Below are 12,495 nucleotides of genomic sequence, written 5' to 3'. Positions count from 1 at the left end.
CACATCTCTTTAGATCTAAGTTGGTCTTCTGGACAATAGAGAACAGGCCTTTTGGGCATGTGCATGGGGTACACTTCAATGTCACTTCTTGGTCGTCTCTTTCTCAGGGTTCAGAAGCCCAGTTCTTTCAACTTTTCCTTATAGGATATGTCTTCTGAAGTCCACATCTCACTGGTTTCTTTGGAACTGTTTCAGTTTGTCTACTTGTTTTTAAAAAATGTCTGCTGTAAGCCCTCTTTTCCCTAGGTATTCCTGGAGCAAAGGAGGGAACCAAAATAGTACATAAAATCATCTGCTACAATGTCCTACCAGCCAATGAATACTTCAGCTTCAACCAAAACAATACAAGAGGCACACAATAGATAACAAACATATGGTAAACCAATCCAAACTAGACTGCAGAAAATACGACTTCAGTAACAGAGTTGTCAACGCCTGGAATGCACTACCTGGCTCTGTGGTTTCTTCCCCAAATCCCCAAAACTTTAACCTTAGACGGTCTACTGTAGACCTCACCCCATTTCTAAGAGGTCTGTAAGGGGTGTGCATAAGCGTACCAGCATGCCTACTATCCCTGTCCTAATGTTTTCTTTTATTCGTATCCTTTTCATGTATTCATAATTATGTTTACACTTGTATCTGTCATAAAATATATGCTTGATGAAAATAAATTAATAAAAATAAAATCAAAATCAAAGACCTTGTTCCAGTGGTGGGTTTCAAAAAATTTTACTACCGGTTCTGTGGGCATGGCTTGGTGGGCGTGGCATGGCATGGCTTGGTGGGCGTGGCAGAAGGATACTGTAAAAACTCCATTCCCACCCCACTCCAGGGGAAGGATACTGTAAAATCTCCATTCCGTCCCCAATCCAGGGGAAGGATACTGCAAAATCCCCATTTCCTCCCGATCAGCTGGAACTTGGGAAGCAGAGAATAGATGGGGGTGGGGCCAGTCAGAATTTTTACCACCGGTTCTCCGAACTACACAAAATTTCCACTACCGGTTCTCCAGAACTGGTCAGAACCTACTGAAATCCACCTCTTCCTTGTTCTTTTTTTCCCTTGGGGTTTGTCTCCTTTAGAGATCGTGACAGAGAGAGCCCACCTCCCTCTACATCTCATAACACTTTCTGAGGTAAGCTCAGCTGAGAGATCATGATTGCCTACCTTCAGAAATAAAGTTATCTGGAGACACAAAAAGGTTCAAATTCCTTCACGTTACCTCCATTGAACCACTTGTCAGACCCTTCTCTTTATGACTCACAGAGGAAAAGCCCAACTCTGATGTCTGGCCACTATCACCGCTACATGAGAAAAATGCTGAGACTCTCTTCTCTTCCCCCCACCCCCCACCCCCAAAGTAAGCAATGCTGGCTTGTGAAGATCTCAGAGTAGCCTTTGTTGTCATGGAAACTGCTCACTCACCACTCCATGAAGCAGCCAGTGCAACTCTTGTCCTGCCCCTCCCGCCTTAAAGGCCACAGGGGCCAAAACCAGAGCCCGACCATAGAGTCAGGGCGACTCTCCTAGCAGCATCAGAGCCATTTGCCCAGAGCAAAGGTTGCAAGGAAGGAAGGCTTTTTTTTTGTTTTTGTTAGCGGGAGTTGGGAAAGATTTGAAAACAGGAGTCCCTTTTAATAGTGGGGAGATGTGAAATATTATCTATACTCACAATCATCTACACCCCTTGCCATATTTTTTCAATGCTTTTTGTACAGACATCGGTGGCTAAGGTGTTCGCCCATTTTTCTGTTCTTGACCCCATGCTGCAAGGCCAAGCTTGCACACTCATTCTGAATTTTGGTCGATGTCAGAAGAGACAACCTGACAAGAACATCAGCTGAACAACTGAGAGGTAATGCTTACAAAAGTGAGCAACAGGAGCTGATAGACAAAAAAAATATGGCTTCCCTGGTTAGGATAGAAACCTCTGTATTTGTTTGTTCGGCTCAAATTTTGCATCTCTTGCAGGGATACTGTTTAAAATGTAGTTGTTGGATGCCTTGCTGTGTGATTAATATCTTTGGCTAAATGTGCAATTTCCTTATTAAGCCATCCAATCTATCAAAGGATTGTTATGAATGAGCTTCTGTTCAACCCATTCACTCCAGGGACAAGGTTCTTCTGAAAGGGTTGAGGTTAATTTACCCATATGCTGTTCTCAAGTAGTCTTACAGAAGGTGCCTAAGATTGGGGAAGTCTCCCCTGCCTCTGAAAGATACAGCATTGTCTTATTTCAGCTCCTGCCTGTCAAGGTTCACATGTTACTTTGCAAATCTGTGTAACATTTGCATGCATTTTCAACTGTGTATCAATCACAGGAGCCACACAAACTACAGTGCATAGACATGTTTGCTCTAAATCTAATAACAATCAAAAAGGCAGGAAAGGCAAAGAACCCAAACCAAGTGAGGAACGATTAAATTCACCAGCAACTGACAGCAGGAAGAGGGGAAGAGAAGTAATGATAAAATCCAGCATAAAATTGAGCAAGACCAAGTGGTTGTGGGCTTTGAGGTTCACTGGTTTTAAGGAATCTCCATCTTTGTTCTGGATGTGGTCACACACAGACACACCCCAGCAGATTTTCATGGCTCTTGCAGGTAGCAGCCAACAGGTCCTCTACACAAATCCATCTTGTATGCAAACTATGCCTATTCCTGAATCAGGAGGCCCTGCTCATGGTTGCCGATGCCTTGGTCACCTCCCATTTTAACCAATGCAACACACTCTACACAGGGTCGCCTTGAAGACCACTTGGAAGCTGCAATTGGTTGAAAATGCAGTTGTGCAGATAGTTATGAGTGCATTGTGGGCTCAAGATGGATAGATTCAGTTACAGGAATGATGAGTGCATGTTGGAAGATCTGGTTAGGGGCAGATCATCGTGGAGAAAACCTGTGTGATTAAGAATCAACCATAGCTTGATGCAGATCACCAAGTTATTTGCAGCACTACAAACTGCACTGGCTTTCTATAGGCTACCTGGTGTAATTCAAAACATGAGTCATCAAGCTGGAAGACCTCCATGCAGTTGTTTGCAGGACTGCCTGTCTACAGTGTGTCTGCTTATCCTATGCGACTGAATGTAATGGGCATGTTTCGGATGCTTTCTACAAGACAATGTCACGTATGGAACCTAAGTAGGATGCCCTTTTTATCACAAAGCCTGCCTTGTGGAACAGCATCCTATCTGAGAGTCTGATGGCCTCTCATAAGGACATGAAAACTTGATAAGGTCGTATTAAAGTTTGACTGATTAAATGAACAATCCTACTTTTCTGCAGGCATTTTCTAAAGTGTTGGATGATCCTGTCTAGAAAAGAGGAATTGAATGTGAATGCTGTAATTGGTCTCAATCTTCTGTATTGAATGTTGGTGTGTTTGGTTCCTTTGTGTTTGTTTTTAGCCATATGTAAACTTCCCAGAATTGTTATGGCAAGTTGGAAGGCCAAATAAATAAAACGGCACCAGGGGCAGAACAAACCTATCAGAAGACTGGTCTCTTTAGCTTGGTTGGAAATAATTTTCTGAATTCTCACACCTGTGTTCTATTGTATGGCACACACCAAAGCACAATGTGACCTCTTGGATTTTGGCTGTGTCATACAAATCTGCTATTGTAATTTATGAATCATGGGTTATAGTTTAACACAATGTATGATTCCAGCCAATTGTGATTTAGTCAGAATTAAACAAATAACAGCTGAGCAAGATGAGCAAACCCAATCTATTTGACAGTAGTATACATAACATCTGTCCCAGAAATACTTATTATAATTCAACAGCAAAATCTAGGAAAGAAAGCATGATTCATCTGCATAAAAATACACATATCTACAACCTACAGGTAACAACTCTATACCTTCCTAAAGAAACTACTTTTTCAGCAAGTACCTGAAATATTCCCATTGCTTCTTTTGCTTTGCCTCTGTGTCCTGCCCCATGGAAAATCCAAGTGATGTCGGTCTCTGCAGAATCAAAATTAAAGGTCACCCAACCAGTCTTTATCCAATACTTTTTTGGGTGGGAGGGGAGATAATGCTTTGAAACCTCTAGCACTGCTTGTTTTCTTCTTCACATATCATTCATAAGCCCAGGTCAACAAAACATAGTATTAAGTTCCCATAACATGAAGTAACAAACCTATAATCCAAATTATACCTAGTTCACACAGCATAGTAAATAATTGACTTCCCATTATAAATTGGATTATCAGCTATCCAACTTCATTTTAGCTTAATCTAGTATATGATCCCAAATCTTCATGAGTTTTTATAGACTGCATTAAAGACATGTACTTTGCTTGGTTTGGGGCCAAGCAGGCTCTGTAAAAACTAATACACAAAGGCAACAATTTAGCTTAATTAAGATAAACCAATATTTGTACTGATCCAGCCCAGAAGTCTGATCCTGTCTGTAGAGAAACTCCTTAGTGCTGTTTCTCCACAAATTCTCTCATCTGTATCAAATCAGTTTTGGTTTATCTGTATTTTATTGCACCACATAATTTGTTACCGTTCACTATCTACATATTAGCAATGCTATCAGCTGGGTCTTTCTACAAAACAATTTTACTCCACAAGAAAAAACAGGTGAAAGAACCACATATTTGTCCAGAGGGGTTTCTTTTTCTTAGGATTTTTTTCCAAACAGACAAATAAAAGGCAGAACCTCTTGGGAGAAGCCAATCATCATCCTTCTTAAGAAAAATAAAATGTTTAGCAATACCTCAGAAGATCAAGCCTATTCTCCCAAGTTCATATCTAGTTGTTTCTTCTCTTACTTGTTTCCTTTTCAAAAATAATGGGGATGACGAGAAATTTATACACGGACAGGATGTTTCATCCTCTCCAGTGCTATAACCACAATGCTGGCCCTTTATTAGGAATGATGCTCCTTCCCAAAATTGCTAATATTCGTGTTCTGTCCGTCAAATGTCAACATACATCCACAGCCTGAAGAGGAGATTACAAAAAAGGACATTGCTTGGGAAACCCACAATTTCCTCACAAACAGCTGCTCTGCTTCGACGGTTTTTTATGCAGTGTAGTTCTCTCTCTTTTAACTAAAAATGAATATATTTTCAGAGGTTCACACCTGATTTTCAACAATTAAGCCAGGTAGCTTCATACCACAGGTTAAATTCCCTGATTCAATTAAAGCTACTTAGCTTAATCCATTTTGTTGCTTGCTGTTAATAACAGCCTTGGAGACAGCATGCCGGGCTCAGTAACACTACTCTGTTCAAACCCGGCCTTTGTGTCACTTGCTTCCAAAAGGGTTTCATTCTCACTGGTGTTTCAGCAGCAAAGGGCTTTCCCATTATTAACTGGGTTCACAGATTGGACCAACACAATAACACATGATGGGCTTTAACCATGATGGTGTTAACCATAGAGGCTAGCATTTCACGTTGGATTGGGTTTGCCCAATAAGGTAATTTATATTGTTCAACTATCTTAGCTCCATCCATGGATCAAACTAGTTAATATGGTTGTGCATGCCCAGAGAATGGCTGAGTTCACATAACAAACTATACTAAGCTTAAATAGATGTGGATAGTTTGTCATGTTATGGGACTCAAGTCATTGGGCATATAACCCAAGCCATCACATCAAGCAATGATATGATTGATGGGCATAACATATGAATAGACCAGTTGTTTACCCAGAAATACCGAGCCAAACTAACCATAGCTTCATATAGGTTAGCTTACTTTAAACAAAGTTTCCATATCGTGTGAGTTTGTGCTAATGCCTAAATTGCAATTAAGCAGCCTATGTCACTAGTAAAATAAGATGGGGTTCAGGATTGATTGATTGTAGTGCTGTTCCTACAATGGTATCTATGTTTTTCATGCTTCTATTTCAGCTCTTACTCCTACTGAAGTGCAGCAAGAGCTTTATTCTGAAAACAGACTGGGGAAAAAAACTAATGTTTTCCTACCTCTTTCATGTGATTTTGAGACCTTGGGTAACTGTGGGCTTTAAAAATATAATCATGCAGGAGGAGAAGCAGCAGCAATATGCACCAAGTTATAGATATGTCTACAAAAATGGAGGGAGACTAACAAAACATGTCCAGCCAAAATTTTGTTAGGTCACATTTATTTATTTAGAACATTTATATAGCCACCCAACTCAAACAGTGAGAGTCTGGGCAGCATACTAAATCATTAAACAAAACAAATACCAGTAAAGGAAATTTAAAAAAAATAAATGACTATCTGATCTAAAATATATCTCACCGATCAGGAACACTGCTAAACCTGACACAGAGGATATGTGCTAGATGCCTTAAATACAGCTAATATTAAGTCATACTTTACAGCTCATAGAGACATGACTGTTGTGCCAAGGATCCAAGTTTATAAACTGGAAAGCTGGTTCACATACATCAGGCAAAACAATAAAAGCAGATTATCTATGATAAGGCAATGTGTGATAAACTGAACTTAAAGTACTTTGATTAGCAGAAGTACAATATTCAGCTCTGAATTCTCCCATGCGGGAAGAAAAAAAATGAAATAAATACCTATCTTCCTCCAACTTGATGAGGGGAAATGAGTATCTCCTGCTAATTAAGTCCAGAATTTATTCCTAAGTAGCAGTTGGAGTAGAGGCCTCAGAAATTCAGCTGCAGTTTCCTGAAAGTGAAGAACATTTTAGAATATACTTTAAAGCAGGGGTGTCAAACTCACGGCCTGCGGAACGCATGCATCACATGCCGGTCACATCCATGCCCAGTTTAGCGAAGGGTAGAAAAGTCACGATACATCATGTGATGACACGAATTTGACACCCCTCCTTTAGAGCACTATAATTTCCAGGGTGCTTGAGAAAGCCACACCTCTAACACCTGACTCTTGCAAACATTCTGGAACAGATTCCCACGTGCTATTATGAACATGAGGGGGAAAGTACCACAGCATTCTAAATTGCCAGCCACAGTGATTCATTTTTTTCAGTTGCAGCTATGTATACATAAAACACTAAAGAGTAAGAGTCCTTCTAACTAGAATTTGACCCCAGATAACTTCAGGGACATATTCATGAGTTTTCAAGGCAACCATATGGAAGTCATTGTCACTGTTTTAATTTTTATTTTCTAGCCCAAGTATTTCCTGGTGCATCGTAAAATCAAATCATTGCCCATCCAAACGATATACCCAGCACTCTGTCTGGCACCTCTTCAGCAATCAATATTAGTGGCAGCCAGCTATGGAAAAAGGAAGAGGTCACCTCCGTCCATACGAAGTGAAAAAAGAATCAAACCCTTGCCTCCGATTGGAACCGTCCCAATGGTAGATGACAGACATCCTTCAAGACCAGGCAGATTCTGCCTTCCTGTTTTCTCCTAGAAAAATTTAAAGCTCAAGTTGTTTTTCCTGTTCTGCGCGGTCAAAAAAAACAACCCATTATATAAAGACTCTCCCAAACTTTTCTGAAGTCCTCAGCAAGAAACTAAGAAAATCCATCAGAAATTTTGCAATCTCTTGGAGTTCATCTCCTTAGCATTTTCTGAACAAAACCGGGAGATGCGCCTGTTTCACTTTGGAACAGATGTTAAGACAGCTTTATGACCCTGTCCAGAAAAGGGAATAAGTATCTTTAAAGCAGCATTTTTTTAAAGGAATGATTCATGAAATAGCAGTAGAAAAGCTACCTTGGCTCTTTCCCTTTGTTGTTTTACAGATCAAACAGCCAGCTTTAGCAATAGCACTTAGATTTATATGTCGCTTCACAGTGCTTTACAGCAGTGGTGAAATTCATTTTTTTTACTACAGGTTCTGTGGGCGTGGCTTGGTGGGCTTGGTGGGCGTGGCTTGGTGGGCATGGCAGGGGAAGGATACTGCAAAATCTCCATTTACACCACACTCCAGGGGTAGGACACTGCAAATCTCCATTCCCACCCCACTCCTGGGGGAAGGATATTGCAAAATCTCCATTCCCACCCCTCTGGGACCAGCCAGAGGTGGTATTTGCCGGTTCTCTGAACTACTCAAAATTTCCACTACTGATTCTCCAGAACCTGTCAGAACCTGCTGGATTTCACCCCTGCTTTATAGCCCTCTCTAAGCAGTTTACAGAGTCAGCATATTGCCTCCAACATATGGCCCCCAACAATCTGGGTCCTCATTTTACCTACTTCAGAAGGATGGAAAACTGAGTCAACCTCGAGCCGGTAAGAATTTTTGCCTCTAACAAGTAACATATTAGGGAATTTTTGCTACAACACTAAAGGCATAAGGGAGTTTGTTTAATTGTTCCTTATTGCCAGCACCTCGATGATCTGTCACACATGCACACCCTTCTACAGCATTGTCACTTGTTGGAGGGAAGTGTCTTTCGTTTTCACTCCTACAGCAATGTCCTAAAAGAAAAGCAATAATCAGGGATGGAGACAGACTAATTAAGAGAGAAAGAAATGCCAGTTTTCTTATAATAAGGTCCCCACACCGTTAATGCCAAATCTGAGCACTTTTCTCATATTCACATGCCTCCTGCTTTAAATGTAAGCCCAGTGCTCTCATTCAGCTCCATGCTACAGAATTCTTTATATATTGGAGCAATTTATTTGCTGCCTCGGTTTTCCAGTTTCACAGAAGTACTGGGGGCTACAGCTGAGATGCAATCTTCCCAAGGCCATAGAGACTGTTAAAATCTCCGAACTAGAGAGACTGAAACATCCAAACTATTACAGGTAATCCTCTACTTACGACTACAATTGCGCCCAACATTTATTACTAAGTAAGAAAGTTGTTAAGTGAGTATTGCCCCATTTTATTAACTTTCTTGGCACAGTTGTTGAGTGAATCATTGCCATTATTAATTTAGTAACAGGGTTAAATGAATCTGGCTTCTTCTCCCCATTGACTCTGCTAGTCAGAAAGTCAGAAAAGATGACCCAGGATATTGCAAGCATTGTAAGATGAATCAGTTGCCAAGCATCTGAATTTTGATCACACAGGGGTGCTGCATTGGTCATAAGGGTGAAAAACAGTCATCAGTCACTTTTTCCAGTGCTGTTGTAACATCAGCCATTAAATGAACAGTTGTAAGTTGAGGACTTTCTGTATTTCGGAGCTTTAGCTTGCAAAAATCTCTCTTGCAGGTCAGCTCAGTTTAATTACTACAAATGGACAATCAATTAGTAAACAGAAACTTGCATGCCTTCGGAATGAAATGCCCACCAGGATAGAGAAATGAACCCAGCCTGTCACAGAGCAGAGAAACAGATGGAAGTCAGCTTAGTTAATTTAAGAAATAACTCTTGCCAAGGTTTGCCCAAAGCATTCAAGGGTCAGGTGGCACTTTCTGAAAAGAAAACCAAAAGAGCTTTCAGCTATTGTGGATTCCTGTTTTGGAAAACACCTATATTCTGGCACACTGTTTTTGGCTTGCAGAATAGGTACCTTAACTTCTCATGTGGCATTTAAAGAATAGCAAACCCAGAAATGGCACTACTTTTAAAAATTCTAATGCTTAGGAAATGGGAGAAAATAATGAAACACTATAGTTATAAAGGCAACCCCATTCACTTTTGCATCAGGCGATGAAGGCCAGTCAGTTTGGGCTCCATTCTATATTCATCTGAACATTTCCAAAAAGTTCAAAAGGAACCAAAGCAGAGCCACAAAATAGATCGAATGTTGTCGAAGATACCTGGAGAGAAATGAGCTTGTTACAGAATCAGAGTTGTCATGGCAAAGCTGGGCATCATGCAATGAAACCCCAGTTGGCAAGGCAGAAAGACCTGATTCTCTGTCCATCTCTGTCCATCCTGAACTCCTGGTAAACAGCATCCAGTATATTCTTCCCGAAAGGGCAATTGGCCTCGCTAACATTTGCGTCTCTACATAAAACAATTGTGCTGAAGTGCCTGGGAAACACCAGCATATACATTCATAAGATGCCTGAGCAAAGGGGGAAAAAAATCAACAAATTTCTGGGGGGTGGGTGGGTGGGAAACCTCACACTCTCTTTTGCAACCCATGTTTATATGGAGGGGTGGAGGTTTCCTTTTGCTTTGCTTTCCCCGTAATCTGAAACTGAACACACATACCCTGGAGAACAAAGTGCTTATTTTTGCCATTTAAACTTGAAGCCAAAAACTAGCAAAAGCAGATGGAGGGTTAATAGAGACACATGTCATACAAGTGTTACAAAACTGGAAACTTGGCGGTAGAAGAATTATTAAATATTGTTGGGGACTGCCCTACTAGTTCTGGCAAAATAATTGTTTCTTTTCTTTCTTTCCTGCTAATTGTCAGATTGCTCACAATTCTTCTCTCAACTGCCCGCAATAGAGAATTTCTTTCTGTCCCAGCTAAAAAAAACACCCAGGTCTCAAGGATGAGACTTGACAGCACTATGAATTCACAGTGGTGCTATTTTCTCTCTGGAAAGCTGTGATAAAGGGACAGCGGGGGTTTGCCAGTTCCCTCGGCAAAGTTAAAATATGCATTCTGTGCTGCTTAACCCATCTATTAATAAATTCGAGTGTCAGAAAACGCTATTAACCTTCGTCCACTTTCCCTCCAAAGGAAGCCCAACCTGAGCAAGAATTGCACCCGGGAAAGTCATAGGGGAGTAAAATCCAGGTTACCCGTCATGGATTTCCTTAACCCTGCAGGACGAAGTGCCAGGACAATGGCTAGGAAAGCAGCGGGCTTTTACCGAGACCCCAAGAAATTTAAAAGAGCTTTCACTGTTGTTTGTATTTGAAGCGGGTGGCGCAGTCTGCTGAACAGACCGATGGACCGATAACACAGGAGTGTAAGCAACAGAGAGGAACGGCGCCTTCCTGCCACAACAGCAGAAAAAAAGCACTCCATGCATGTTCAGAGTCCTCGCGCTTAGAGGCCGAGGACAAGAGCCGCAATGGGATGCGAAGGAGACGGAACACGACCACAAGGCTGCCAGTATTCAAAGGAGGGCGCGCCGCTTTCATAGCCAAGGCGCCCTGCCCCAGTTTTTGGCGCGGCGGGTGAAGACTCCCCTAAGGCCGCCTAACTCTGGCGGGGAAAGGCTCCCTTCCCGCGTGCCGCTCCTGATCCAGAGCGCTCTGCACATGCTCACGAAGCCTCTCGCCCCCCTCTCGCCAGCCAGCCACCCGCCCGCCCTCCCTTTCGGCCATGCCTCGGCTACCGAGCTGCGGCTCGGCGAGGCGGACGACGGGGCACGTGCGAGGGAAACCAGAAGCCGCGCCGCAGAAGCTGGCTCACCTGGGCGCGGCGGCGTTGGCGGCGGCGGGTCGGTCGCCATCGCCTCTCAATGCCGTCGAGCGCAGCGCCTCCCCGTTAAGCTTCTCCTTGCCGCTTGCGCGCCGTCTCCAGCGGAGAAGCTGCGTCTCGATCCCCGGCCTGACGGAGGCTCCCGTTCAAGCGCTGGAAGAGCTGCCGCTGCTGCTGCTCGCACCGCCGCCCCCCTTCCTTTAAAGGCACCACAGCCAATTCGCGGGGAGGGTGTGTGTGTGTGGGGGGGAGAGAGAGAGAGGTCTCTTTAAGCGGCTGGGGAGGGGCTGCCGTGCCGACCCACCCCAAGCCGAGGCCCCAAACTGACGGCACCCTCCCGGTGGCGCAGGGCTGCTGCAGCGGCTGCAGGTTTCGCCGCCGCGCAACCAGCCAGAAACATTTGAGTTGGAGAAGCTGCACCACCACCAACACCCCCGTCACGCCCCTGTGGGAAAGCACCGGAAAGGGGGATCGCAGCGGCTCTCCCCGCTCTGCCCCACCACGCGTCGTTGGGACCAAACTCGATGGGTCGGAGGGAGGGAGGAATCTTCCGTGTCCAGAGCAAAGAGAAGGTCCCGAGCGTGTACAGAGCTCATTCTCAAAGGGGCTGTCTGAATTCGCACCACGGACTTAAATTAAGGACATTTAGCGATGGCTGTACTCACTCGATAGGCTAAGCTTGGCTGGAATGGGTGTGGGAAGTGTTGTGATCAGGTTATTAAGACAATTAGTGGTATATTGTGCAAATCCAGGAAATGGGCAGATTCGGTAACCATGTTGTGTGAATGAACTCAATGCATTTATCTTTCCCTCTCCAGAATTATGGCAATAGCCTTGCGGTAGGAAGTCCCAAGAGAACCTGGGTTGTTGAAAATGAAAGATCTTCGACTTAGCATCACAATTGAGCCCAAGGTTTCTGTTGCTAAGCAAGACATTTGTTAAGTGCATTTCTGCATATTTACGACCTTTCTTGTTAAGTGAGTCACTGCAGTTGTTAAATTACGGTAGTAGCGGGGTTGGTAAGCGAATCTGGCTTTCCCACATAGACTGTTTGTCAGAAGGTCATCAAAGGTGATCTACTGGAACACTGCAACCATCATAAATATGACTCACTTGCCAGGCATCTGAATCTGATCATGTGGCCATGGGGATGCTGCAGCAGTCGTTAAGTGGTCATGTTGCTTTTTTCAATGCTGTTGTAATTTCAGATGGTCACTAAACAAACTGTTGTAAGTCAAGGACTACCTGTATGTTGA

At 43.1% G+C, this 12,495-nt stretch overlaps 1 protein-coding gene and 1 long non-coding RNA gene across 2 annotated transcripts in view; both read right to left on the bottom strand.

The window, feature by feature from the left end:
• Positions 1 to 9,924, bottom strand: part of LOC117667596 (uncharacterized) — a 38,906-nt gene extending 28,982 nt beyond the window's left edge. Inside the window, exons 1-2 of the long non-coding RNA XR_004592079.3 lie at positions 6,538 to 9,924; positions 3,898 to 3,971 (exon numbers count right to left, since the gene is read on the bottom strand). This is a non-coding gene — a long non-coding RNA (uncharacterized LOC117667596). The remainder of the gene's footprint in view (positions 1 to 3,897; positions 3,972 to 6,537) is intronic.
• Positions 1 to 11,847, bottom strand: part of PITPNM3 (PITPNM family member 3) — a 141,575-nt gene extending 129,728 nt beyond the window's left edge. The window contains exon 1 of the mRNA XM_034421066.3: positions 11,231 to 11,847. Within this exon, the coding sequence (XP_034276957.1) occupies positions 11,231 to 11,270 (40 nt within the window). The 5' untranslated portion in view covers positions 11,271 to 11,847. The remainder of the gene's footprint in view (positions 1 to 11,230) is intronic.
• Between the last annotated feature and the right edge of the window lie 648 nt (positions 11,848 to 12,495).

The sequence above is a fragment of the Pantherophis guttatus genome, chromosome 1 (assembly GCF_059756535.1).
Source record: "Pantherophis guttatus breed Tessera chromosome 1, ASM5975653v1, whole genome shotgun sequence".
In the NCBI taxonomy this organism is placed as follows: Eukaryota; Metazoa; Chordata; class Lepidosauria; order Squamata; family Colubridae; genus Pantherophis; species Pantherophis guttatus.
Note: the sequence above shows the minus strand (reverse complement) of the source record. Positions and strands in the feature narration are given on the sequence as shown.